General features: G+C 42.5%; 1 protein-coding gene across 2 annotated transcripts; it reads right to left on the bottom strand.

The window, feature by feature from the left end:
• Positions 1 to 275: 275 nt before the first annotated feature.
• LOC145863007 (uncharacterized) lies at positions 276 to 24,617 on the bottom strand. 2 transcript variants are annotated; one of them, XM_082968078.1, is made up of 2 exons: positions 24,033 to 24,617; positions 276 to 7,469 (listed from the first exon to the last, which is right to left on the bottom strand). In XM_082968078.1, the coding sequence occupies exons 1-2, from the start codon at positions 24,370 to 24,372 to the stop codon at positions 6,748 to 6,750; spliced, it is 1,062 nt and encodes a 353-aa protein (XP_082824204.1). In that variant the 5' UTR covers positions 24,373 to 24,617; the 3' UTR covers positions 276 to 6,747. The 2 variants fall into 2 exon arrangements, with proteins under 2 accessions (XP_082824204.1, XP_082824203.1); XM_082968077.1 differs by lacking the exon at positions 276 to 7,469 and adding an exon at positions 9,850 to 13,468.
• Between the last annotated feature and the right edge of the window lie 3,123 nt (positions 24,618 to 27,740).

Below are 27,740 nucleotides of genomic sequence, written 5' to 3'. Positions count from 1 at the left end.
GCTAATATTAGCTGTCTGGCTAAGATAACTGCATATAGCTAATATTCTTTGATTAGATGGTATTATGTATTTCCAAAACGTTGGTTTACTTTAGTCACTCAAGTCATGAGTGGAAACTATTTGTTTAATTTGAAGTTATACATTTGAAGTTATTTCTGTTGTAGTTTACGTCATAGGGAATTGGCTGGTCCTCCATATTACATCACACCTGACTTTGGCATTCTTCTGAATTCTGATTGGTTTAATGTAATAAAACCAAAAATAGAACAATGAGGTTAACTTTGCATTGGGACTTTATTTGATATTTTATAAACAATACAAAACATACACAACAACATCATACAAACATTAACTACATCACACCTGCCCAGACCCACTAGAACACACCTCCATCTCCATTAACTACATCACACCTGCCCAGACCCACTAGAACACACCTCCATCTCCATTAACTACATCACACCTGTCCAGACCCACTAGAACACAACCCCATCTCCATTAACTACATCACACCTGTCCAGACCCACTAGAACACACCTCCATCTCCATTAACTACATCACACCTATCCAGACCCACTAGAACACACCACCATCTCCAGCGCATCACTCTCCGCCACATGGCCTCTGTCATGACTGTCCTGATCAGGTCAGGTTACAGGAGACCACAATCCTACAGGGTATCTCTCAACCCCCAACAGAGGAGGAGAGATCTAGGGGTCTGAAGATGTGGGGGTTTTATGACCCCTCACGCCCATGATAGTCTTAGGCCACAGAGAAATTCCTTTGTCCTCACTATGGAGAACTGGCCTCAGAACATTAAACTTGCAATAAAGGGACTTTGGAACAATGGTTTCCGTCAGCCACAATGGTGGTCATGACGAGAGATGGAATATGAAAATGTATGTAATTTTTGTATTGTTATTAAAGGTTAAGAGATGACGTTATTACGAAAACATTGTACCTGTTAGGGCTAGGGGGCAGTATTGACACGGCTGGATAAAAAACGTACCCGATTTAATCTGGTTACTACTCCTGCCCAGTAACTAGAATATGCATATAATTATTGGCTTTGGATAGAAAACACTCCAAAGTTTCTAAAACTGTTTGAATGGTGTCTGTGAGTATAACAGAACTCAAATGGCAGGTCAAAACCTGAGAAGATTCTGTACAGGAAGTACCCTGTCTGACCATTTCTTGGCCTTCTTTGCCATCTCTATCCAAAACAAAGGATCTCTGCTGTTACGTGACACTTCCTACGGCTCCCATGGACTCTCAGAAGGCGGCAAAAAGCTGAATCGTGGCTTTGCAGGCTCTGGCTGAAAAAAAGTAGCGCGTTTGGGTAGTGGCTGGTTACAGTACTGTGAGACTCAGGCGCGTGCCCGCGTCGACCGAATGCTTTGTTTTCTTTCCTCTGTTTACCTAAACGCAGATTCCCGGTCGGAATATTATCGCTTTTTTACGAGAAAAATGGCATAAAAATGGATTTTAAACAGCGGTTGACATGCTTCGAAGTACGGTAATGGAATATTTAGAATTTTTTTGTCACGAATTGCGCCATGCTCGTGACCCTTATTTACACTTCGGATAGTGTCTGGAAAGCACGAACAAAACGCTGCTATTTGGATATAACGATGGATTATTTTGGACCAAACCAACATTTGTTATTGAAGTAGCAGTCCTGGGAGTGCATTCTGACGAAGACAACAAAGGTAATCAAATTTTTGTAATAGTAAATCGGAGTTTGGTCAGGGCTAAACTTGGTGGGTGTCTAAATGGCTAGCCGTGATGGCTGGGCTATCTACTGAGAATATTGCAAAATGTGCTTTCACCGAAAAGCTATTTTAAAATCGGACACCTCGATTGCACAAAGGAGTTCTGTATCTATAATTCTTTAAATAATTGTTATGTTTTTTGTGAACGTTTATTGTGAGTAATTTAGTAAATTCACCGGAGGTTTGCGGGGGGTATGCTAGTTCTGAACGTCACATGCTAATGTAAAAAGCTGGTTTTTGATATAAATATCAACTTGATTGAACAAAACATGCATGTATTGTATAACATAATGTCCTAGGTGTGTCCTAGGTGTGTCATCTGATGAAGATCATCAAAGGTTAGTGCTGCATTTAGCTGTCTTCTGGGTTTTTGTGACATTATCTGCTAGCTTGAAAAATGGGTGTCTGATTATTTCTGGCTGGGTACTCTGCTGACATAATCTAATGTTTTGCTTTCGTTGTAAAGCCTTTTTGAAATCGGACAGTGTGGTTAGATTAACGAGAGTCTTGTCTTTAAAATGCTGTAAAATAGTCATATGTTTGAGAAATTGAAGTAATAGCATTTCTAAGGTATTTGAAAATCGTGCCACGGGATTCAACTGGCTGTTGCGTAGGTGGGACGATTTCGTCCCGCCTAGCCCAGAGAGGTTAAGAGTTTTCCATGTATATGCCTGGTGTTTACACATTGTATGTTGTGTGGAAAGTATCCAAATCAAAGAGAATGTTTTGGTAAGGATGAAATGTGAAGTTAGTGTGTAAAATTGGATTTGAGTAAAATCTAGGCCTTGCTCTTCACTTGGTACACCCAGAGAACTGCCCTAAAGGCGGTTACGCCCACTTCTGACCCGAGGGTATAAGACATGTGACTGAAGAATTAACATATCAGACTACTGACCCCAGGCTGCAGCCACGGTCTGAATGGTCAACGAACCCCAAAACGCAACACAAAGTTTGAAGACAAAGAAATTTGAAGACAAAGAAATCTTTTTCTACCCAAGCTACGGATGAGTAGCTGTGTCTAAGCGGGTGAAATCAAGCCGAACCACCTAGCCTCCCCTCTTCATCGAATCGTGGTATCTACGCTGTCTCATTCCTACGCTGTGAGCTCTGAGCTACAGAGCTGTCTGTCCTCAGAAGCCCCCTTTCAAAGCAAGGACGAGGAATCAGACCACTAAGCCAAAAGGGACACTGACATTGTGAGGACAACCAGAGAGTTGAGTCCGAGCAGTGCGTCCTTGAGAAGCCTAACCGAGCCACGCGGGACGCTCCTCTGAGATCTCCAACACGTAATAACATCATTATATTCTGACCCATAAGAGCGGCAGTTCGGGGCAAGGCTAGGTTTAAATAAGCATAGCTGACAAATGAACCCAAATATATATTTCTCTCGTGTACTTTCTTTGTTTCTCTCTCTTTTAAATCCCCATTTTGGGTAACACGTGCCATAGTGTGTTGGCCCGTTATACTAAGTCCTAATCATTAGCCTAGACTGTGTTTTGTGTATGTGTATCTTTTATCATAATTTTAGCTTGCTAGTAAATAAATGATCAACTAAGATTGGTGTGGTAAACTCATTGGTGTAGCCCGGGTTTGTGCAGATTCCCGGATTATGCGACGTTCAGAAATGAGACATAAGAGGAAATTGATTAATTAAGCGACTGTTGTAAAATCGATATTCTTTGAATTAATTTTTGGAAATAAAAACTCAATAAAACTAATTTTCCCATGGTGCCCCAGGTTAATGAGTTAATAATTGTTTGATTCATTGCATGATTCATTTAATCACGCAATTATAAACCGTTAATCATTCGATGAGCAACAGTCGTCACATTAACTAATACAACGTCACGACACCTCAAACTGCACCATTTTATTTCTCTCTGACACCCAGAACTTTACATTTTTAGATAATAAAGCATTTGACCTTTAGATTGGTTGATTTCATTATCTAAGTGATTGATTGTTGGTATTCAGCAGTCGTAAAGCCTTATTTACTTTAATGAACTACTAAAATAGTGATTTTGTCAGACAGCATAGACAGCAGCTCTACACTTTATTGACTGACTGATCCATTCATCCTTCCATCCCTCCTCAGCCTTCCTCTCCTCTGAAGACCCAGTGAGGGTGGAACTCAGTCAGAGAGCTGTTGAGGGACTGGTTAGGAAGAACACTTCTACAGCCAGCGAGGTGAGAGGTCACACATGGTTTAGATGGTAAATATTTATGTCCCCTTAGCAGTTCATCACGTAAGCAAAAGTGAATATGTTCCATCATCTATGTTTATTTACATTAGTACAAATTGTCCACTGATATTGGTGTAATTTATCACCCCTTTTGGCTGTATGAAAGTTCATTTCCCCTCAGAAACACATTTGTTCTTTGATATTATGAAGATCATTTGTGTCAAATTTACTTTTCCCCTCATTCACCCCATCTCTTTACATTGCTGATGCATATTTGGTAGCCTGACTGCGTCCAGAATATGTCAAAGGCCCATCCGGATGACAGAAGTCACATTTAGGTGCCAGGTGTGACTGAGGCCATAGATTACTTTAAGTGTTTTACATAATATGACGAAATGTGTTTGTTTCTTTGTTGCAGGGACAGTCAAGAAATGGAACAGCAAGGCCACAGAACATGACATAAGCAGAGCTGTTTGATAATTTTGTTTGTTTTTAATAGTTGAATCTATTGATGTATAGTTGATTTTTAAAAAAGAGTGAGATGAAACGTACATACCATACATTTTGAAAGTGTAAGATATACTGAATTTATACTGTTTTTCATACTAAGATGGACCAAGATGTGTTGCTTTTGCACATACGTTAATTGGTTTTGAAAGAGTCTGTTGATTGGTCAGGCATTGGGTTCATTTGTTTTGCAATATGTTCAAATCAAATCAAGCTTTATTTATATTTATTTATAGATGAACTGAAAGACTAATAAACATTCTAAGGAAAATCCATAGATTAAAATACTAAGAATTGGATGCAACATCCAACCCAAAATATAAGTTTGTTTAACTCCATTGTTTGTTGTTACATCCCCAGCAAGAAAACCAGAAATGTCACTTAAACAGAAGAGGAACTAACAAAGAGTCACTGACAACAACCACAACTAAACAGGTGGGATTTTAGGAGGGGCTCTGAAAGACACTATGGGGGTGTCTACTGAAACTTGACTAATAACAACAACTGGGACCTAAAAGACACCCACCATGAGACCCACTAAATCTGCCCAAGAAGAGGCAAACAAAAGAAAAACACACACCAAACTTAAAGACAGGAAGCAAACCAAAAAGGTGGCGCAACTAAAGGTGTTGACTCTACACATCTATCAAGACAACTGGAGCACTGGGCCAGACACTCTTAAATAGAACCTGGACCAGCTCAGGTGAAACACCTTCCCACTAACGAGATGGACAAGCCAGCACAGGTGTAACACATACTAACTAACGAGGTGACACCAATCAGTGCGTCCTACGTCTAACGAGCTAGACGTGCTAACGAGCTAAATGTGCTAACGAGCTAGACGTGCTAAAGTCCAACCTCAAAATATAAATGGAAAAACCAAAGCCTGTAAAACCTTCCCCTTCAAGAGAACATATATATCCTATATTTTTGTTGGACTAGTTTGCTCAACACCAACAGAAAACAACTTCCATTTCACATTATAATCAATTACAATGCTTCACCTTCTACTGGCTGTCAACAATTAAAAACAATCTAAATAATAATATACAATCGTATATTTTCTCCTTTTTCTTTCTATAGAATCCTAAAACTCACTAGCTTCTAGAACTTTCGTCTTCCTAAAACTCACTAGCTTCTAGAACTCTCGTCTTCCTAAAACTCACTAGCTTCTAGAACTCTCGTCCCCCTTGGAAGGAGCCCAAACAAAACTCATCTCCAATACGGAAAAACGTGTAGTCAAAATAAATTGATCCATGGCAACGCACTGGCTAAATGCGAAACACAAATCTTTTTAACTGCCCACCCTTGAGACAATCAGCAACCAAGTTGTCCTCACCACGGACATGCCTGATTTCAAGAGGAATCTCCTGCAATATCCGGAGTAACTTTCCACCTCACTGCGGAGCTTCTCTCTCTTTTCAGGGTTCACTAGATAGGCATGTTGTTGGATCTGGGCCCAGTCCCCAATGTCATGCTCTAGTACATTTGGGTTGGCACATCTGAGAATGTACCCAGACATTCTAAAAGCAGGGCAACAATGTCAATATAATTGTACCAAAAAATTGTCAGTTGGTTGCATGAATAATTTTCATTACTAAATGTTACATGAAATATTTGATTGCATGTCTTATTTTCAACGGCTTTTCAATGACATTTTGCTAGGTGGGATAGCCCCAATGTCAAAACACAGTTTTAACGTGTCCAAATCAATAACCAATATGTAGAAACAGTTTGTGATATATTGAAAACCTAAACATAAAATGTACTATCTACACAAACATCTGCCACAATAATCATATTACTTATATTCTTTTTTAAAACAAGCTCCTTATAAACTGCACAAACAGCAAAAAACGCTGTTGTTTTGACAAGTAGCAATAAGTCACTGATATCAATTAGGGGGGACATTAGGTTGCACTTCCTGTTAAAACTAACAGCTCAAAAACCACACAGAATCTGGGAATAATGTGTACATCACTGGTTAGAGGACAATTTGTAGAAAACAGCTAGTTACATTTTGAAGTGATGCATTTTGATTCAAGCGGGTCACCAACGTGGTAAGTGTAAGACGACTCTATTTTTGTTAGTCACTTTTTGTTAAACCTCATAAATAGTACTCTTTCAATTCAGAGCCTGGATTTCCCCCCCTGAGGCTAATATCCATATCATGCTGAAATCAATAGAACAGGGGACAAACGTTTAGGGTTCTACATTGTGACATCATTAAAATACTCCTTCTACAATGTTAAAACATTCTACATTGTGACATTAATTCATTGATATCATGAAACAACTCCTTCATGTTTTTTCTGATGTTTGATCAGAGATCTTTTACTAGAGTATCTCTTGTCACATTGATCACAGCTATAAGGTTTCTCTCCTGTGTGTGTTCTCTGGTGTATAGTCAGACTGCTGGAAGTAACAAAACTCTTCCCACATTGATCACAGCTATAAGGCTTCTCTCCTGTGTGCGTTCTCTGGTGTGATATCAGGCTGAATGACTGACTAAAAGTCTTCCCACATTGTTTACAGTTATATGGTTTCTCTCCTGTGTGTGTTCTCTGGTGTTTAGTCAGACTGCTAGATGTAACATACCTCTTCCCACATTGATCACAGCTATAAGGTTTCTCTCCTGTGTGTGTTCTCTGGTGTGATTCTAAACATCCTGAAGAAACAAAACTCTTTCCACAGTCACAGCAGCTTAAAAGTTTCTCTCCTGTGTGTGTTCTCTGGTGTTTAGTCAGACTGCTACATGTAAGATATCTCTTCCCACATTGATCACAGCTATAAGGTTTCTCTCCTGTGTGGATTCTCTGATGAATTGCAATGCCTGCTGAGGAGGTGAATCTCTTCCCACAGTCAGAGCAGCAGTGAGATTTTTTCCCTGTGGGTCTCTGCTGGTGTTTCTTGAGGAGTTCTGAGCTGGAGAGTCTCTTCTCTGCCTCGTCAGCATCATGATGTTGTTGAAGCTCCCCAGAGGATCCAAGGTAGTCACGTCTCTTTCCTGTGTGCACAGAGTCAGACAGATGGTTAAAGGCCCACAACAGCGGACATCCACTGCAAAAGGTGATACCAACAGCGTAGCCATGTTGTACAACAATTGAAGTCTGTAATGAATGTTAAAATTATTTGACAATTGTCTTAAGACAGTCAAGTGAAAAAGTTCTATTTTGTCTTGTTTTCACATTAGTAGTAACATCGATCGATGATTGTGGGCTAGAAATAAGTTAATAAAGTTGTTGAAATCCTAAGCACTGTGCCAGACGACTTTTGGTCTCCAATATACAGTGAGGGAAAAAAGTATTAGATCCCCTGCTGATTTTGTACGTTTGCCCACTGACAAAGAAATGATCAGTCTATCATTTTAATGGTAGGTTTATTTGAACAGTGAGAGACAGAATAACAACAAAAAAATCCAGAAAAACACGTCAAAAATTTTATAAAATGATTTGCATTTTAATGAGGGAAATAAGTATTTGACCCCTCTGCAAAACATGACTTAGTACTTGGTGGCAAAACCCTTGGTGGCAATCACAGAGGTCAGACGTTTCTTGTAGTTGGCCACCAGGTTTGCACACATCTCAGGAGGGATTTTGTCCCACTCCTCTTTGCAGATCTTCTCCAAGTCATTAAGGTTTCGAGGCTGACGTTTGGCAACTCGAACCTTCAGCTCCCTCCACAGATTTTCAATGGGATTAAGGTCTGGAGACTGGCTAGGCCACTCCAGGACCTTAATGTGCTTCTTCTTGAGCCACTTTGTTGCCTTGGCCGTGTGTTTTGGGTCATTGCCACCCATCCACGACCCATTTTCAATGCCCTGGCTGAGGGAAGGTTCTCACCCAAGATTTGACGGTACATGGCCCCGTCCATCATCCCTTTGATGCAGTGAAGTTATCCTGTCCCCTTAGCAGAAAAACACCCCCAAAGCATAATGTTTCCACCTCCATGTTTGACGGTGGGGATAGTGTTCTTGGGGTCATAGGCAGCATTCCTCCTCCTCCAAACATGGCGAGTTGAGTTGATGCCAAAGAGCTACATTTTGGTCTCATCTGACCACAACACTTTCACCAGTTGTCCTCTGAATCATTCAGATGTTCATTGGAAAACTTCAGACGGGCATGTATATGTGCTTTCTTGAGCAGGGGGACCTTGCGGGCGCTGCAGGATTTCAGTCCTTCACGGCGTAGTGTGTTACCAATTGTTTTCTTGGTGACTATGGTCCCAGCTGCCTTGAGATCATTGACAAGATCCTCCCGTGTAGTTCTGGGCTGATTCGTCACCGTTCTCATGATCATTGCAACTCCACGAGGTGAGATCTTGCATGGAGCCCCAGGCCGAGGGAGATTGACAGTTCTTTTGTGTTTCTTCCATTTGTGAATAATCGCACCAACTGTTGTCACCTTCTCTCCAAGCTGCTTGGCGATGGTCTTGTAGCCCATTCCAGCCTTGTGTAGGTCTACAATCTTGTCCCTGACATCCTTGGAGAGCTCTTTGGTCTTGGCCATGGTGGAGAGTTTGGAATCTGATTGATTGATTGCTTCTGTGGACAGGTGTCTTTAATACAGGTAACAAACTGAGATTAGGAGCACTGCCTTTAAGAGTGTGCTCCTAATCTCAGCACGTTACCTGTATAAAAGACACCTGGGAGCCAGAAATCTTTCTGATTGAGAGGGGGTCAAATACTTATATCCCTCATTAAAATGCAAATCAATTTATAAAATTTTTGACATGACTTATCCTGGATTTTTGTTGTTGTTATTCTGTCTCTCACTGATCAAATAAACCTACCATTAAAATTATAGACTGATAATTTCTTTGTCAGTGGGCAAACATACAAAATCAGCATGGGATCAAATACTATTTTCCCTCACTGTAGGCCCCTTTCTGTGTTTAGACTATAAGGGCAAAGCACACACAATTTGGTTGCAGAAACTCCTCCCTACTAATGAGGAAACCACTAGTTATGGATGTAGTATATCTGGTAATGAGGAAACCACTAGTTATGGATGTAGTATATCTGGTAATGAGGAAACCACTAGTTATGGATGTAGTATATCTGCATGGAGCAAAAATGGTGAGCAAAGATTTTAGTTTTTCACAATGTATTCTGAATATTACAGCGCAAGATCAGGAGTGCAACTCAAGGAAACTCACATTAAGCTCTGTGTCTATTCACTAATTCACCACCGTGGGGGAAAACTCAGGGGAGTTCTCATAGGCTGACAGCCAAAATAGCCTCCATTTATAAGTTGCTTATGAGTGCATTTCACACAACGTATGGATAATAATTGTAAGGGTCGTTTGAATGTCCTGTGTGTTATTGTGTTATTGTTGCAAATCAACTGCTTTATAAAAAATAAAAATAAACACTTCAACCTGTAAAATGCTCTTTGGCTAGCTTTGCCATCAGCCTGAAACTGAGGGTTTGTATACTAAGTGTTTGCCAAATTGGCCCATAACTTCACCAAACAATAACATAGACCTACTTTAGGACCCATAACTTCACCAAACAATAACATAGACCTACTGTAGGACCCATAACTTCACCTAACAACATAGACCTACTGTAGGACCCATAACTTCACCTAACAACATAGACCAACTGTAGGACCCATAACTTCACCTAACGATAACATAGACCTACTGTAGGACCCACAATAATACAGAACTTGTTTTTTAATAAATAAGGAAAAAAGAAGGCCAATTTTATTGCTTCTTTAATCAGCACAACAGTTTTAAACATAATTGCAAAAGGGTTTTCTAATGATTAATTAGCCTTTTAAAATGATAACTTGGATTAGCTAACACAACGTGCCATTGGAACACAGGAGTGATGGTTGCTGATAATGGGCCTCTGTACGCCTATGTAGATATTCCATAAAAAATCTGCCGTTTCCAGCTACAATAGTCATTTATATACAGTTGAAGATTTACATAAACTGAGTTTAAATGTATTTGGCTAAAGTGTTTCACAATTCTTGACATTTAATCCTAGTAAAAATTCCCTGTCTTAGGTCAGTTAGGATCACCACTTTATTTTAAGAATGTGAAATGTCAGAATAGTAGCAGAGAGAATGATTTATTTCAGCTTTAATTTCTTTCATCACATTCCCATTGGGTCAGAAGTTTACAAACACACAATTAGTATTTGGTAGCATTGCCTTTAAATTGTTTAACTTGGGTCAAACGTTTCGTGCAGCCTTCCACAAGCTTCCCAAAATAAGTTGGGTGAATTTTGGCCCATTCCTCCTGACATAGCTTGTGGAACTGAGTTAGGTTTGTAGGCCTCCTTGCTCATACACACTTTTTCAGTTCTGCCCACAAATGTTCTATATCATGTAGATGTATATAATGAACAGACTAGGTCTATACTGCTCCTACATGGTGTAACAATACATCATGTAGATGTATATAATGAACAGACTAGGTCTATACTGCTCCTACATGGGGTAACAATACATCATGTAGATGTATATAATGAACAGACTAGGTCTATACTGCTCCTACATGGTATAACAATACATCATGTAGATGTATATAATGAACAGACTAGGTCTATACTGCTCCTACATGGTGTAACAATACATCATGTAGATGTATATAATGAACAGACTAGGTCTATACTGCTCCTACATGATGTAACAACACAGTGCATTTGGAAAGTATTCAAACCCCTTCACTTTTTCCACATTTTGTTACGTTACAGCCTTATTCTAAAATGGATAAAAAATTAAAATACTCAATCAACGCATACCCCATAATGACAAACCAAAAAACGGTTTTAGATTTTTTTTGCTAATTTATTAAAATAAACTGAAGTATTCAGACGGTTTACTACGTACTTTGTTGAAACACCTTTGGCAGCGATTACAGCTTCCAGTCTTCTGGAGTATGACGCTACAAGCTTGGCACACCTGTATTTGGGGAGTTTCTCCCATTCTTCTCTGCAGATCCTCTCAAGCTTTGTCAGGTTGGATGGGGAGCGACGCTGCACAGCTATTTTCAGGTCTCCGATCGGGTTCAAGTCCGGGCTCTGGCTGGGCCACTCAAGGTTATTCAGAGACTTGTCCCGAAGCAACTCTGGCATTGTTGGCTGTGGGCTTAAGGTCATTGTCCTTTTGGTAGGTGAACCTTCACCCCAGTCTGAGGTCCTGAGCTCTCTGTAGCAGGTTTTCATCAAGGATCTCTCTGCACTCTGTTCATCTTTCCCTTGATCCTGTCTAGTCTCCCAGTCCCTGCCGCTGAAAAACATCCCCACAGCATGATGCTGCCACCACCACGCTTTACGCCAGGCGAGCCGCTTGGCATTCAGGCCAAAGAGTTCAATCTGGGTTTCATCAGACCAGAGAATCTTGTTTCTCATGGTCTGAGAGTCTTTAGGTGCCTTTTGGTAAACTCCAAGCAGGCTGTCATGTGCCTTTTACTGAGGAGTGGCCTTCGTCTGGCCACTCTACCATAAAGGCCTGATTGTTGGAGTGCTGCAGAGATGATTGTCCTTCTGGAAGGTTCTCCCATCTCCACAGAGGAGCTCTGGAACTTTGTCAGAGTGAACATCGGGTTCTTGGTCACCTCCCTGACCAAGGTCCTTCTCCCCCGATTGCTCAGTTTGGCCGTGCGGCCAGCTCTAGGAAGAGTCTTGGTGGTTCCAAACTTCTTCCATTTAAGAATGATGGCGGCCACTATGTTTTTGGGGACCTTCAAATCTGCAGATATTTTTTGGTACCTTTCCCCAGATCTGTGCATCGACACTATCCTGTCTCAGAGCTCTATGGACAATTTCTTCGACCTTATGGCTTGGAATTTGCTCTGACATGCATTGCCAACTGTGGGACCTTATATGGACAGGTATAATCATAAACAATATGATTTAATGTGGCACAAAACAAAAACACAAATTTTCAGTCAAGAATATAAGTCAGAATACAGCCTTTCTATTCTCTCATGTGATTTCAGGTTCTCTGACTGGGAAAATGTCCTTCCACACAGAGAGAGAGCACTGACTGGACTTTTATCGTGTGTGTCCTCTTATGCTCCTTCAGGCTCCCTAACCAGGTAAAACCCTTTCGAAACTGGGAACATTGGAAAGGCTTTTCTCCTCTCTATCCCCTCATGAGCTTTTAGGTCCGCTTTTCGAGAAAATCCATTTTTACACTGGGAGCAGAAAATGCTTTTCTCCTGTGTGTATTCTCTCATGCCTTTTCAGGTTAGTTAACATGGTAAAACTCTTTTCACACTGGGAACATTGGTAAGGCTTTTCTCCTGTGTGTATCCTCTCATGAGCTATCAGGTGACCGATCTGAGTAAAACTCTTTCCACACTGGGAACATTCGAAAGGCTTTTCTCCTGTGTGTATCCTCTCATGAGCTTGTAGGTCCCATAACTGAATAAAACTCATTCCACAGTGGGAACAGTGATAAGGCTTTTCTCCTGTGTGTATTCTCTCATGCCTTTTCAGGTTAGCTAACACGGCAAAACTCTTTCCACACTGGGAACATTGGTAAGGCTTTTCTCCGGTGTGTAGTCTCGCATGCTTTTTTAGGTTTCCTATCCGGGTAAAACTCTTTCCACAATGGGAACATTGGAATGGCTTTTCTCCTTTGTGTATTCTCTCATGTTCTTTTAATTGCCCTATCTTAGTAAAACTCTTTCCACACTGGGAACATTGGAAAGGCTTTTCTCCTGTGTGTATCCTCTTATGAGCTTTTAGGTCCCCATCCTGATTAAAACTCATTCCACATTGGGAACAGTGATAAGGCCTTTCTCCTGTGTGTATTCTCTCATGCCTCTTCAGGTTAGCTAACACAGCAAAACTCTTTCCACACTGGGAACATTGGAAAGGCTTTTCTCCCGTGTGTGTCCTCTCATGCAGTTTCAGGTTCCCTAACCAGCGAAAACTCTTTTCACAGTGGGAGCAGTGGTGTGGTCTCGCTGTTTTGGGCGTCTCTGGGTCTGGTTCCCCTGAAGGACTCTTCCCGCTGTCAGAGTGAGAGTCTGGTATCTCTCCTGCCAAAAGACAAACAGAGGATCTCGTTAAACAGAGACCTGAATGAAACCTCCACATGATAAAACTGTCTTCCTATGAGGTTTAATCTAGACTAGATCCCTCAATAAAAGAGCAGAACTGGTCATCACAGAGTGGCTGTAGTGCTTTGTAGGCTGGGTAAATCCATTTCAATTCAATACATTTTTGACAGCATCCCTTTTGATTTAAAAAAAGAAGCTTTCCTTACATGTTTGCCTGACTATGGAAGAAGTGGTAAGAAAGTGACTTCATGTAACTGAATGTAAAAACATTCATGAGATATACAGTACCAGTCAAAAGTTGGGACACACCTACTCATTCCAGGGGTTTTCTTTATTTTTACTATTTTCTACATTGTAGAATAATAGTGAAGACATGAAAACCATGAAATAACACATATGGAATCATGTAGTAACCAAAAAAAGTGGCAAACAAATCAAAATAAATTTTAGATTCTTCAAAGTAGCCACCCTTTGCCAGCTTTGCACACTCTTGGCAGTGTCTCAACCAGCTTCACCTGGAATGCTTTTCCAACAGTCTTGAAGGAGTTCCCACATATGCTGAGCACTTGTTGGCTGCTTTACCTTCACTCTGCGGTCCAACTCCTCCCAAACCATCGCAATTGGGCCGGCAGCGTAGCCTAGTGGTTAGAGCATTGGACTAGTAACCGAAAGGTTGCAAGTTCAAATCCCCGAGCTGACAAGGTACAAATCTGTTGTTCTGCCCCTGAACAAGGCAGTTAACCCACTGTTCCTAGGCCGTCATTGAAAATAAGAATTTGTTCGTAACTGACTTGCCTAGTTAAATAAAGGTACAAATAAATAATAAAATAAATAAAAATTGGGTTGAGGTCGGGTGATTGTGGAGGCCGGGTCATCTGATGCAGCACTCCATCACTCTCCATTTTGGTTTATAGCCCTTACATAGCCTGGAGTTGTGTTGGGTCATTGTCCTGCTGAAAAACAAATGATAGTCCCACTAAGCGCAAACCAGATGGGATGGCGTATCGCTTCAGAATGCTGTGGTAGCCAGACAGGTGTGTGCCTTTCCAAATCATGTCCAATCAATTGAATTTACCACAGGTGGACTCCAATCAAGTTGTATAAACATCTCAACAATGATCAATGGAAACAGTATGCACCTGAGATCAATTTCAAGTCTCATAGCAAAGGGTCTGAATACTTATGTACATAGGTATCTGTTTTTTGTTATTAATAAATGTGACGGGTTTTCTACAAACCTATTTGAGCTTTTTCATTATGAGGTATTGTGTGTACAGTCGTGGCCAAAGGTTTTGAGAATGACACAAATATACATTTTCACAAAGTCTGCTGCCTCAGTTTGTATGATGGTAATTTGCATATACTCCAGAATGTTATGAAGAGTGAGCAGATGAATTGCAATTAATTGCAAAGTCCCTCTTTGCCATGCAAATTAACTGAATCCCCCAAAAACATTTCCACTGCATTTCAGCCCTGCCACAAAAGGACCAGCTGACATCATGTCAGCGATTCTCTCGTTAACCTCTTACATCTAGATGTGCCGCTAGAGGAACGCCTCGCCAATATCCAATGATAGAGCGTGGCGCGAATTACAAACACCTCAGAAATCCCAAAACTTCCATTTTTCAAACCTATGACTATTTTACACCATTTTAAAGACAAGACTCTCCTTTATCTAACCACATTGTCCGATTTCAAAAAGGCTTTACAACGAAAGAAAAACATTAGATTATGTCAGGAGAGTACCCAGCCAGAAATAATCACACACCCATTTTTCAAGCTAGCATATAATGTCACAAAAACCAAAACCACAGCTAAATGCAGCACTAACCTTTGATGATCTTCATCAGATGACACTCCTAGGACATTATGTTATCCTCTATGGGCTAGGTGGGACGCTTGCGTCCCACCTACGTAACAGCCACTGGCAGCCTGTGGCGCGATTTTCAAAACCTTAAAAATCCTATTACTTCAATTTCTCAAACATATGACTATTTTACAGCTATTTAAAGACAAGACTCTCGTTAATCTAACCACACTGTCCGATTTCAAAAAGGCTTTACAACGAAAGCAAAACATTAGATTATGTCAGCAGAGTACCAAGCCAGAAATAATCAGACACCCATTTTTCGAGCCAGCATATAATGTCACCAAAACCCAGAAGACAGCTAAATGCAGCACTCACCTTTGATGATCTTCATCAGATGACAACCCTAGGACATTATGTTATACAATACATGCATGTTTTGTTCAATCAAGTTCATATTTATATCAAAAAACAGCTTTTTACATTAGCATGTGACGTTCAGAACTAGCATACCCCCCGCAAACTTCCGGGGAATTCGCTAACATTTTACTAAATTACTCACGATAAACATTCACAAAAAGCATAACAATTATTTTAAGAATTATAGATACAGACCTCCTCTATGCACTCGATATGTCCGATTTTAAAATAGCTTTTTGGTGAAAGCACATTTTGCAATATTCTAAGTACATAGCCCAGGCATCACGGGCTCGCTATTTAGACACCCGGCAAGTTTAGCACTCACCATAATCATATTTACTATTATAAAAGTTTGATTACCTTTTGTTGTCTTCGTCAGAATGCACACCCAGGACTGCTACTTCAATAACAAATGTTGGTTTGGTCCAAAATAATCCATCGTTATATCCGAATAGCGGCGTTTTGTTCGTGCGTTCCAGACACTATCCGAAATAGTAAAGAAGTGTCGCGCGCATGGCGCAATTCGTGACAATAAAATTCTAAATATTCCATTACCGTACTTCGAAGCATGTCAACCGCTGTTTAAAATCAATTTTTACGCCATTTTTCTCGTAGAAAAGCGATAATATTCCGACAGGGAATCTCCTTTTCGGCAAACAGAGGAAAAAATCCCATCAGGCGGGGGCGGTCGGGTCACGCGGATAAGCCCAGTGTCCCTTGATCGGCCACTTGAGAAAGGCGATAATGTGTTTCAGCCTGGGGCTGGAATGACGACATTCTGTTTTTTCCCGGGCTCTGAGCGCCTATGGACGACGTGGGAAGTGTCACGTTAGAGCAGAGATCCTTAGTAAATGATAGAGATGGAAAAGAAGTTCAAGAAATGGTCAGACAGGCCACTTCCTGTAAAGGAATCTCTCAGGTTTTGACCTGCCATTTGAGTTCTGTTATACTCACAGACACCATTCAAACAGTTTTAGAAACTTTAGGGTGTTTTCTATCCAAATTATAATTATATGCATATTCTAGTTTCTGGGCAGGAGTAATAACCAGATTAAATCGGGTACGTTTTTTTATCCGGCCGTGACAATACTGCCCCCCATCCTTAACAGGTTAACACAGGTGTGAGTGTTGACGAGGACAAGGCTGGAGATCACTCTGTCATGCTGATTGAGTTCGAATAACAGACGAAGCTTCAAAAGGAGGGTGGTGCTTGGAATCATTATTCTTCCTTTGTCATCCATGGTTACCTGCAAGGAAACATGTGCTGTCATCATTGCTTTACACAAAAAAGGGCTTCACAGGCAAGGATATTGCTGCCGGTAAGATTGCACCTAAATCAACTATTTATCGGATCATCAAGAACTTTAAGGAGAGTGGTTCAATTGTTGTGAAGAAGGCTTCAGGGCACGCAAGAAAGTCCAGCAAGCGCCAGGACCGTCTCCTAAAGTTGATTCAGCTGCGGGATCGGGGCACCACCAGTACAGAGCTTGCTCAGGAACGGCAGCAGGCAGGTGTGAGTGCATCTGCACGCACAGTGAAGTGAAGACTTTTGGAGGATGGCCTGGTGTCAAGAAGGGCAGCAAAGAAGCCACTTCTCTCCAGGAAAAACATCAGGGACAGACTGATATTCTGCAAAAGGTACAGGGGTTGGACTGCTGAGGACTGGGGTAAAGTCATTTTCTCTGATGAATCCCCTTTCCGATTGTTTGGGGCATCTGGAAAAAAGCTTGTCCGGAGAAGACAAGGTGAGCGCTACCATCAGTCCTGTGTCATGCCAACAGTAAAGCATCCGGAGACCATTCATGTGTGGGGTTGCTTCTCAGCCAAGGGAGTGGGCTCACTCACAATTATGCCTAAGAACACAGCCATGAATAAAGAATGGTACCAACACATCCTCCGAGAGCAACTTCTCCCAACCATCCAGGAACAGTTTGGTGACGAACAATGCCTTTTCCAGCATGATGGAGCACCTTGCCATAAGGCAAAAGTGATAACCAAGTGGCTCGGGGAACAAAACATGGATATTTTGGGTCCATGGCCAGGAAACTTCCCAGACCTTAATCCCATTGAGAACTTGTGGTCAATCCTCAAGAGGCGGGTGGACAAACAAAACCCCACAAATTCTGACAACTCCAAGCATTGATTATGCATGAATGGGCTGCCATCAGTCAGGATGTGGCCCAGAAGTTAATTGACAGCATGCCAGGGTAGATTGCAAAGGTCTTGAAAAAGAAGGGTCAACACTGGAAATATTGAAATATTGACTCTTTGCATCAACTTCATGTAATTGTCAATACAAGCCTTTGACACTTATGAAATGCTTGTAATTGTACGTCAGTATTCCATAGTAACATCTGACAAAAATATCTAAAAGACACTGAAGCAGCAAACTTTGTGGAAATTAATATTTGTCTCACTCAAAACTTTTGGCCACGACTGTAGATTGATATTTAATCCATAGTAGAATAAGGCTGTAACGTAACAAAATGTGGAAAGACTTTAGTGACATAAATAAGGAGTTAAAGACGTGCACGTTTTATTTTGTATATATCTCAGATACATTTTATCTCTCAGATACAGGACAGACAGGACAGACACTTCAGAACAAACTTCCTTTAGATGTTCTGGGGGAAACAATGTTACTATGGTTACTGTTGTTCCATGTTGTGAATGTTATCCAATGTGTTACTATGGTTACTGTTGTTCCATGTTGTGAATGTTACGCAATGTGTTACTATGGTTACTGTTGTTCCATGTTGTGAATGTTATGCAATGTGTTACTATGGTTACTGTTGTTCCATGTTGTGAATGTTATGCAATGTGTTACTATGGGTTACAGCAGTATGGCCTAATCATTTTTTTACATGAATTAACTTTTGAATATTTTTTGTTGATATTTCAAGGTATCTTACAACTCAAAATCAGAACACCAAATTATCCTTGGTATAACCTTAAAACAGTACTATACTGGGGAAGCCCTTCATGTTGGAGGGTGTTTCTACAGTACTATACTGGGGAAGCCCTTCATGTTGGAGGGTGTTTCTACAGTACTATACCGGGGAAGCCCTTCATGTTGGAGGGTGTTTCTACAGTACTATACCGGGGAAGCCCTTCATGTTGGAGGGTGTTTCTACAGTACTATACCGGGGAAGCCCTTCATGTTGGAGGGTGTTTCTACAGTACTATACCGGGGAAGCCCTTCATGTTGGAGGGTGTTTCTACAGTACTATACCGGGGAAGCCCTTCATGTTGGAGGGTGTTTCTACAGTACTATACCGGGGAAGCCCTTCATGTTGGAGGGTGTTTCTACAGTACTATACCGGGGAAGCCCTTCATGTTGGAGGGTGTTTCTACAGTACTATACCGGGGAAGCCCTTCATGTTGGAGGGTGTTTCTACAGTACTATACCGGGGAAGCCCTTCATGTTGGAGGGTGTTTCTACAGTACTATACCGGGGAAGCCCTTCATGTTGGAGGGTGTTTCTACAGTACTATACCGGGGAAGCCCTTCATGTTGGAGGGTGTTTCTACAGTACTATACCGGGGAAGCCCTTCATGTTGGAGGGTGTTTCTACAGTACTATACCGGGGAAGCCCTTCATGTTGGAGGGTGTTTCTACAGTACTATACCGGGGAAGCCCTTCATGTTGGAGGGTGTTTCTACAGTACTATACCGGGGAAGCCCTTCATGTTGGAGGGTGTTTCTACAGTACTATACCGGGGAAGCCCTTCATGTTGGAGGGTGTTTCTACAGTACTATACCGGGGAAGCCCTTCATGTTGGAGGGTGTTTCTACAGTACTATACCGGGGAAGCCCTTCATGTTGGAGGGTGTTTCTACAGTACTATACCGGGGAAGCCCTTCATGTTGGAGGGTGTTTCTACAGTACTATACCGGGGAAGCCCTTCATGTTGGAGGGTGTTTCTACAGTACTATACCGGGGAAGCCCTTCATGTTGGAGGGTGTTTCTACAGTACTATACCGGGGAAGCCCTTCATGTTGGAGGGTGTTTCTACAGTACTATACCGGGGAAGCCCTTCATGTTGGAGGGTGTTTCTACAGTACTATACCGGGGAAGCCCTTCATGTTGGAGGGTGTTTCTACAGTACTATACCGGGGAAGCCCTTCATGTTGGAGGGTGTTTCTACAGTACTATACCGGGGAAGCCCTTCATGTTGGAGGGTGTTTCTACAGTACTATACCGGGGAAGCCCTTCATGTTGGAGGGTGTTTCTACAGTACTATACCGGGGAAGCCCTTCATGTTGGAGGGTGTTTCTACAGTACTATACCGGGGAAGCCCTTCATGTTGGAGGGTGTTTCTACAGTACTATACCGGGGAAGCCCTTCATGTTGGAGGGTGTTTCTACAGTACTATACCGGGGAAGCCCTTCATGTTGGAGGGTGTTTCTACAGTACTATACCGGGGAAGCCCTTCATGTTGGAGGGTGTTTCTACAGTACTATACCGGGGAAGCCCTTCATGTTGGAGGGTGTTTCTACAGTACTATACTGGGGAAGCCCTTCATGTTGGAGGGTGTTTCTACAGTACTATACCGGGGAAGCCCTTCATGTTGGAGGGTGTTTCTACAGTACTATACTGGGGAAGCCCTTCATGTTGGAGGGTGTTTCTACAGTACTATACCGGGGAAGCCCTTCATGTTGGAGGGTGTTTCTACAGTACTATACTGGGGAAGCCCTTCATGTTGGAGGGTGTTTCTACAGTACTATACTGGGGAAGCCCTTCATGTTGGAGGGTGTTTCTACAGTACTATACTGGGGAAGCCCTTCATGTTGGAGGGTGTTTTGCCTTTGACACTTCAGCAACTGGTTCCAGTGTGTCAGTACAAGGCGTGAAGATGGTTGCATGGAAGTTCCGTTTATAATGTGGAACTGGAATCTGATCTCATGTCTCATTCCGTTGTCGTTGGAGTGAGGCCTTGCCTAACGGTGAAGGGGGTCTCATTCATATTGGGAAATTATTTGGCTGGAGGGAAGGTTGTGCCAAATCCTGTTGTTTGTAAGGAACCCAGTATGAATGAGGGTGCGCGCTCCCTCAACATGATCAGGACAGAGAAACCATACACGCGCTCCCTCAACATGATCAGGACAGAGAAACCAGACATGCTCATTGCTCACATGGAGCACTCCAAACAAAAAGACAATGGAAATTTTTTTGACAAATCTTGTAAATGATGGTTCTGAAATAAACCAAAACTGGTTTCTCACAAGTGTAGCAGGTTTTGAACAGACAACGTTTCCACTCCGAGAATGACAACGGTAAATGACTGTAATTAATACATTAACAGAAATGAATGTAACCAAATGACAGGAAGTAACAGTACATTTACTACTGGTGACATTTGTTAACTGAAACACAGCTATTTTTTTTCTTCACATCACTCCAGTGTTAATTGCTAAATAGTAATTACCTCTGTAATTACCCATTTATTGCCTTCCCTCCTTACTTCATTTGCACATGATGGCGATGATAGGTTTTCTATTGTGTTATTGACTGTACGTTTGTTTATCACACGTGTAACTCTGTGTTATTTCTCTCCTGTTCTATTAGACCCACCACTATGTCATTTCTCTCCTGTTCTATTAGACCCACCACTATGTCATTTCTCTCCTGTTCTATTAGACCCACCACTATGTCATTTCTCTCCTGTTCTATTAGACCCACCACTATGTCATTTCTCTCCTGTTCTATTGGACCCACCACTATGTCATTTCTCTCCTGTTCTATTAGACCCACCACTATGTCATTTCTCTCCTGTTCTATTAGACCCACCACTATGTCATTTCTCTCCTGTTCTATTAGACCCACCACTATGTCATTTCACTCCTGTTCTATTGGACCCACCACTATGTCATTTCTCTCCTGTTCTATTAGACCCACCACTATGTCATTTCTCTCCTGTTCTATTAGACCCACCACTATGTCATTTCTCTCCTGTTCTATTAGACCCACCACTATGTCATTTCACTCCTGTTCTATTGGACCCACCACTATGTCATTTCTCTCCTGTTCTATTAGACCCACCACTATGCCATTTCTCTCCTATTCTATTGGTTTTCATATCAACATTATTTCGTTGTCCAGAAGCCAGAGACACAATCCTAGTTGTTGCAGCTTTAGACTCCCCCTCTTTCTAAGTTTCTAACAGACATTTTCATGAACCTCTACCAGGTGGACTGTATAGAACGGTGTGTTCTAATATTCATGCTAGTAGCTTAGCATCTCTCTCCATTGAATACAGGCGGTTGACGACAACAATCCTCATAGAATATAAACAATTGATTACAATAATAAGCTGTATCCACCAATCCAAAGAAAGGATAGGTGGGAGCGAGACAGCCCGCAGCGCAGCTTTGTGGACAACGACTCCCTTGTTAGGACGGAGAGACATCTTGTCAGTATATCCATAGTCTTTGGTGTAGCCAACCCAACTCTCACATGGCACTATTGGGGGGCACGGTGTGTAGTAAAACACCACTACATTAAAATCACTACATGCCGTGCCCCCCAGTCTGCGGTCAGCAGATAGACCCTTCTCAAATATACACACTGCTCAAAAAAATAAAGGGAACACTAAAATAACACATCCTAGATCTGAATGAATGAAATAATCTTATTAAATACTTTTTACTTGACATAGTTGAATGTGCTGACAACAAAATCACACAAAAATAATCAATGGAAATCCAATTTATCAACCCATGGAGGTCTGGATTTGGAGTCACACTCAAAATTAAAGTGGAAAACCACACTACAGGCTGATCCAACTTTGATGTAATGTCCTTAAAACAAGTCAAAATGAGGCTCAGTAGTGTGTGTGACCTCCACGTGCCTGTATGACCTCCCTACAATGCCTAAGCATGCTCCTGATGAGGTGGTGGATGGTCTCCTGAGGGATCTCCTCCCAGACCTGGACTAAAGCAACCGCCAACTCCTGGAAAGTCTGTGGTGCAACGTGGCGTTGGTGGATGGAGCGAGACATGATGTCCCAGATGTGCTCAATTGGATTCAGGTCTGGGGAACGGGCAGGCCAGTCCATAGCATCAATGCCTTCCTCTTGCAGGAACTGCTGACACACTCCAGCCACATGAGGTCTAGCATTGTCTTGCATTAGGAGGAACCCAGGGCCAACCGCACCAGCATATGGTCTCACAAGGGGTCTGAGGATCTCATCTCGGTACCTAATGGCAGTCAGGCTACCTCTGGCGAGCACATGGAGGGCTGTGCGACCCCCCAAAGAAATGCCACCCCACACCATGACTGACCCACCGCCAAACCGGTCATGCTGGAGGATGTTGCAGGCAGCAGAACGTTCTCCACGGCGTCTCCAGACTCTGTCACGTCTGTCACATGTGCTCAGTGTGAACCTGTTTTAATCTGTGAAGAGCAAAGGATGCCAGTGGCGAATTTGCCAATCTTGGTGTTCTCTGGCAAATGCCAAACGTCCTGCACGGTGTTGGGCTGTAAGCACAACCCCCACCTGTGGATGTCGGGCCCTCATACCACCCTCATGGAGTCTGTTTCTGACCTTTTGAGCAGACACATGCACATTTGTGGCCTGCTGGAGGTCATTTTGCAGGGCTCTGGCAGTGCTCCTCCTGCTCCTCCTTGCACAAAGGCGGAGGTAGCGGTCCTGCTGCTGGGTTGTTGCCCTCCTACGGCCTCCTCCATGTCTCCTGATGTACTGGCCTGTCTCCTGGTAGCGCCTCCATGCTCTGGACACTACGCTGACAGACACAGCAAACCTTCTTACCACAGCTCGCATTGATGTGCCATCCTGGATGAGCTGCACTACCTGAGCCACTTGTGTGGGTTGTAGACTCCGTCTCATGCTACCACTAGAGTGAAAGCACCGCCAACTTTCAAAAGTGACCAAAACATCAGCCAGGAAGCATAGGAACTGAGAAGTGGTCTGTGGTCACCACCTGCAGAACCACTCCTTTATTGGGGGTGTCTTGCTAATTGCCTATAATTTCCACCTGTTGTCTATTCCATTTGCAGAACAACATGTGAAATTTATTGTCAATCAGTGTTGCTTCCTAAGTGGACAGTTTGATCTCACAGAAGTGTGATTGACTTGGAGGTACATTGTGTTGTTTAAGTGTTCCCTTTATTTTTTTGAGCAGTGTATGTTAAGTCACTTTTAAGAAACGTAACGGAGAAAACAAGGGGCAGCTTGCTCTCTACGTCGTCTGATTCTAGACATATCAGTTATCATCCCAGGGCCCTCCGTTGAAGAGGTATTGACGAGCCAACTCCGAATATCCAAAGTTAAAAACTAATTGAAGGCGGTACTTACTGGTGTTAATCAGATCTCCTACCTCCACCTCTTCATCTTCATCTTTCAATGTGACAGTAATCTCCCCTTCCTCGTTCACTCCAAAAACTGCATCCTCCTCTTTCTCCTCTTCTACTGTAACATCCTCCTCCTCTTTCACTCTGAACGCGTCTTCCTCTTCTTTCACTGTAACGTCTCTCTCTTCTTCTTTCACAGTAACAGCCTCACCCTCTACTTCTTGTTTTACTGTGACATCCTCTTCTTCCTTCTCCTCTTTCACGACAATGTTCAGCCCCAGTGCTTCTTTCTCCGTCCAGTAGACCTCTTCTTTAACAGGAGGGGAGTAGTTTAGGGAGCTCATGTTCGGGGATGTTAGCTAGCTAGCTAATGTTAGCTAGCTAGCGACTAGGCTAGTGCTAACTTAACCAACCAGCTACTATAGCTGACTAATTTAAAATAACGTAATATTAAATAGGTTAACAAGTAGATACGACCGAAGTGTGTCTAAAACACAATAGGTAATATAGACCGAAAGCGTATAAATAGCTTGAATCTTTCGGCTATGTTGGCTAGCAAGCTACCGAGGTGGTTGACGAGCTGTTTAGGAAGAACCGTCCACTAGATTATACGTCACGCTGGCAGCATCGCCTTAAAGACGCACATCGCTGTCTGCTGACTGGAGGGAAACGCAGTTAAGATAGATACGATAGATAAGACACGTTTTTTTTTCTTCAGACAAATGTATTTTCATTCCTTTCATGAAATAATAATATTATATTGAGACGTTCAAATAGAGCAGTGCATATTTTTCCCTGGTATATCATCAGACTGCATACAAACCTAACTGCATCCCCAGTCCCTGGTATATCACCAGACTGTGCAAACCTAACTGCATCCCCAGTCCCTGGTATATCATCAGACTGCATACAAACCTAACTGCATCCCCAGTCTCTGGTATATCATCAGACTGCATACAAACCTAACTGCATCCCCAGTCCCTGGTATATCACCAGACTGTATACACACCTAACTGCATCCCCAGTCCCTGGTATATCATCAGACTGCATACAAACCTAACTGCATCCCCAGTCCCTGGTATATCATCAGACTGTACAAACCTAACTACATCCCCAGTCCCTGGTATATCACCAGACTGTACAAACCTAATTACATCCCCAGTCCCTGGTATATTACCAGACTGTACAAACCTAACTGCATCCCCAGTCCCTGGTATATCACCAGACTGCATACAAACCAAACTACATCCCCAGTCCCTGGTATATCACCAGACTGTACAAACCTAACTACATCCCCAGTCCCTGGTATATCACCAGACTGCATACAAACCTAACTGCATCCCCGGTCACTGGTATATCATCAGACTGTACAAACCTAACTGCATCCCCAGTCCCTGGTATATCATCAGACTGTACAAACCTAACTGCATCCCCAGTCCCTGGTATATCACCAGACTGTATACAAACCTAACTGCATCCCCGGTCCCTGGTATATCACCAGACTGTATACAAACCTAACTGCATCCCCAGTCCCTGGTATATCACCAGACTGCATACAAACCTAACTGCATCCCCAGTCCCTGGTATATCACCAGACTGCATACATACCTAACTGCATCCCCAGTCCCTGGTGTATCACCAGACTGCATACAAACCTAACTGCATCCCCAGTCCCTGGTGTATCACCAGACTGCATACAAACCTAACTGCATCCCCAGTCCCTGGTGTATCACCAGACTGTATACAAACCTAACTACATCCCAAGGCCCTGGTATATCACCAGACTGCATACAAACCAAACTACATCCCCAGTCCCTGCTATATCACCAGACTGTACAAACCTAACTACATCCCCAGTCCCTGGTATATCACCAGACTGCATACAAACCTAACTGCATCCCCGGTCACTGGTATATCATCAGACTGTACAAACCTAACTGCATCCCCAGTCCCTGGTATATCATCAGACTGTACAAACCTAACTGCATCCCCAGTCCCTGGTATATCATCAGACTGCATACAAACCTAACTGCATCCCCAGTCCCTGGTGTATCACCAGACTGTATACAAACCTAACTACATCCCAAGGCCCTGGTATATCACCAGACTGCACATACCTAACTACATCCCCAGGCCCTGGTATATCACCAGACTACATACAAACCTAACTGCATCCCCAGTCCCTGGTATATCATCAGACTGCATACAAACCTAACTGCATCCACAGTCCCTGGTATATCACCAGACTGCATACAAACCTAACTACATCCCCAGGCCCTGGTATATCATCAGACTGCATACAAACCTAACTGCATCCCCAGTCCATGGTATATCACCAGACTGTACAAACCTAACAACATCCCCAGTCCCTGGTATATCACCAGACTGTACAAACCTAAATACATCCCCAGTCCCTGGTATATCACCAGACTGTACAAACCTAACTGCATCCCCAGTCCCTGGTATATCACCAGACTGCATACAAACCTAACTGCATCCCCAGTCCCTGGTATATCACCAGACTGCATAGAAACCTAACTGCATCCCCAGTCCCTGGTATATCATCAGACTGCATCCAAACCTAACTGTATCCCCAGTCCCTGGTATATCACCAGACTGCATACAAACCTAACTGCATCCCCAGTCCCTGGTATATCATCAGACTGCATCCAAACCTAACTGCATCCCCAGTCCATGGTATATCACCAGACTGTACAAACCTAACTACATCCCCAGGCCCTGGTATATCATCAGACTGCATGCAAACCTAACTACATCCCCAGTCCCTGGTATATCACCAGACTGTACAAACCTAAATACATCCCCAGTCCCTGGTATATCACCAGACTGCATACAAACCTAACTGCATCCCCAGGCCCTGGTATATCATCAGACTGCTGTGACAACCCTCCCACTCTGTCTGCTGAATTCTATCTCTTTTCTCTTGTTTTCCTTAATAGGATGTCGGTGGGCGGAGCCGGGAGGGTCGTCAGTGAAATGGGACACACCTGGGCTGGGTGTGTCCCAGGATAAATGCACCTCTTCCCCGTTCATTGAGGAGACTCTCTCCATGCAGACACAGACAGATTTTGGTTGTGGCATTTTTTGTGGCTATTTTGGTTGTTTGCGTTGGCACCTTTCAACACCCCTCATTATCACATGTATACACATGACCACTCACATACACTACTGACTAAACACACACCTGTGTTAATTGTATTTACTTCAGTTAATAAATATGTTGTTATTCTTTATCTCCACGTTGTCTCACTTTTTGTTACGGTCTTCGAGCCGGTTCGTGACACTATGATCAGCGAGCTGGAGCCCAACTAATGGAGACCAGTTAGAACCCAACTAACAAAACCCAACTAAAACATGACTGCAGATCAGAAGAGCAGAGAAATACAGAATGATGGCAGGGAAAATCACAGCATCAAAAATAGATAGATTCCATGATGGGGAAACAAAGATTCCTGAAGCATTGATCCTTTCCAGCCAATTGTCTCAAAAATAGGTTCATTACTCAAGGCTTTGAGCAACACAGAATTTAGAACAGCCAAATAATTATAGATGACATCCCACACCATAGCAGCATAGCCTTTATGTCATTATTATAGATGACATCCCACACCGTAGCAGCATAGCCTTTATGTCATTATTATAGATGACATCCCACACCGTAGCAGCATAGCCTTTATGTCATTATTATAGA

Source organism: Salmo salar, chromosome 02 (genome assembly GCF_965601325.2).
Source record: "Salmo salar chromosome 02, fSalSal1, whole genome shotgun sequence".
In the NCBI taxonomy this organism is placed as follows: Eukaryota; Metazoa; Chordata; class Actinopteri; order Salmoniformes; family Salmonidae; genus Salmo; species Salmo salar.
The sequence above is the reverse complement of the archived record's forward strand: the minus strand, read 5'-3'. Positions and strand labels throughout refer to the sequence as shown.

Coding starts and splice junctions, on each gene's coding strand:
- LOC145863007 (XM_082968077.1), bottom strand. CDS start 24,372: ATGAGCTCCCTAAACTACTCCCCTCCTGTTAAAGAAGAGGTCTACTGG. Junction 13,469..24,032: donor AGGAGATCTGATTAACACCA/GTAAGTACCGCC, acceptor GTCTTTTGGCAG/GAGAGATACCAGACTCTCAC.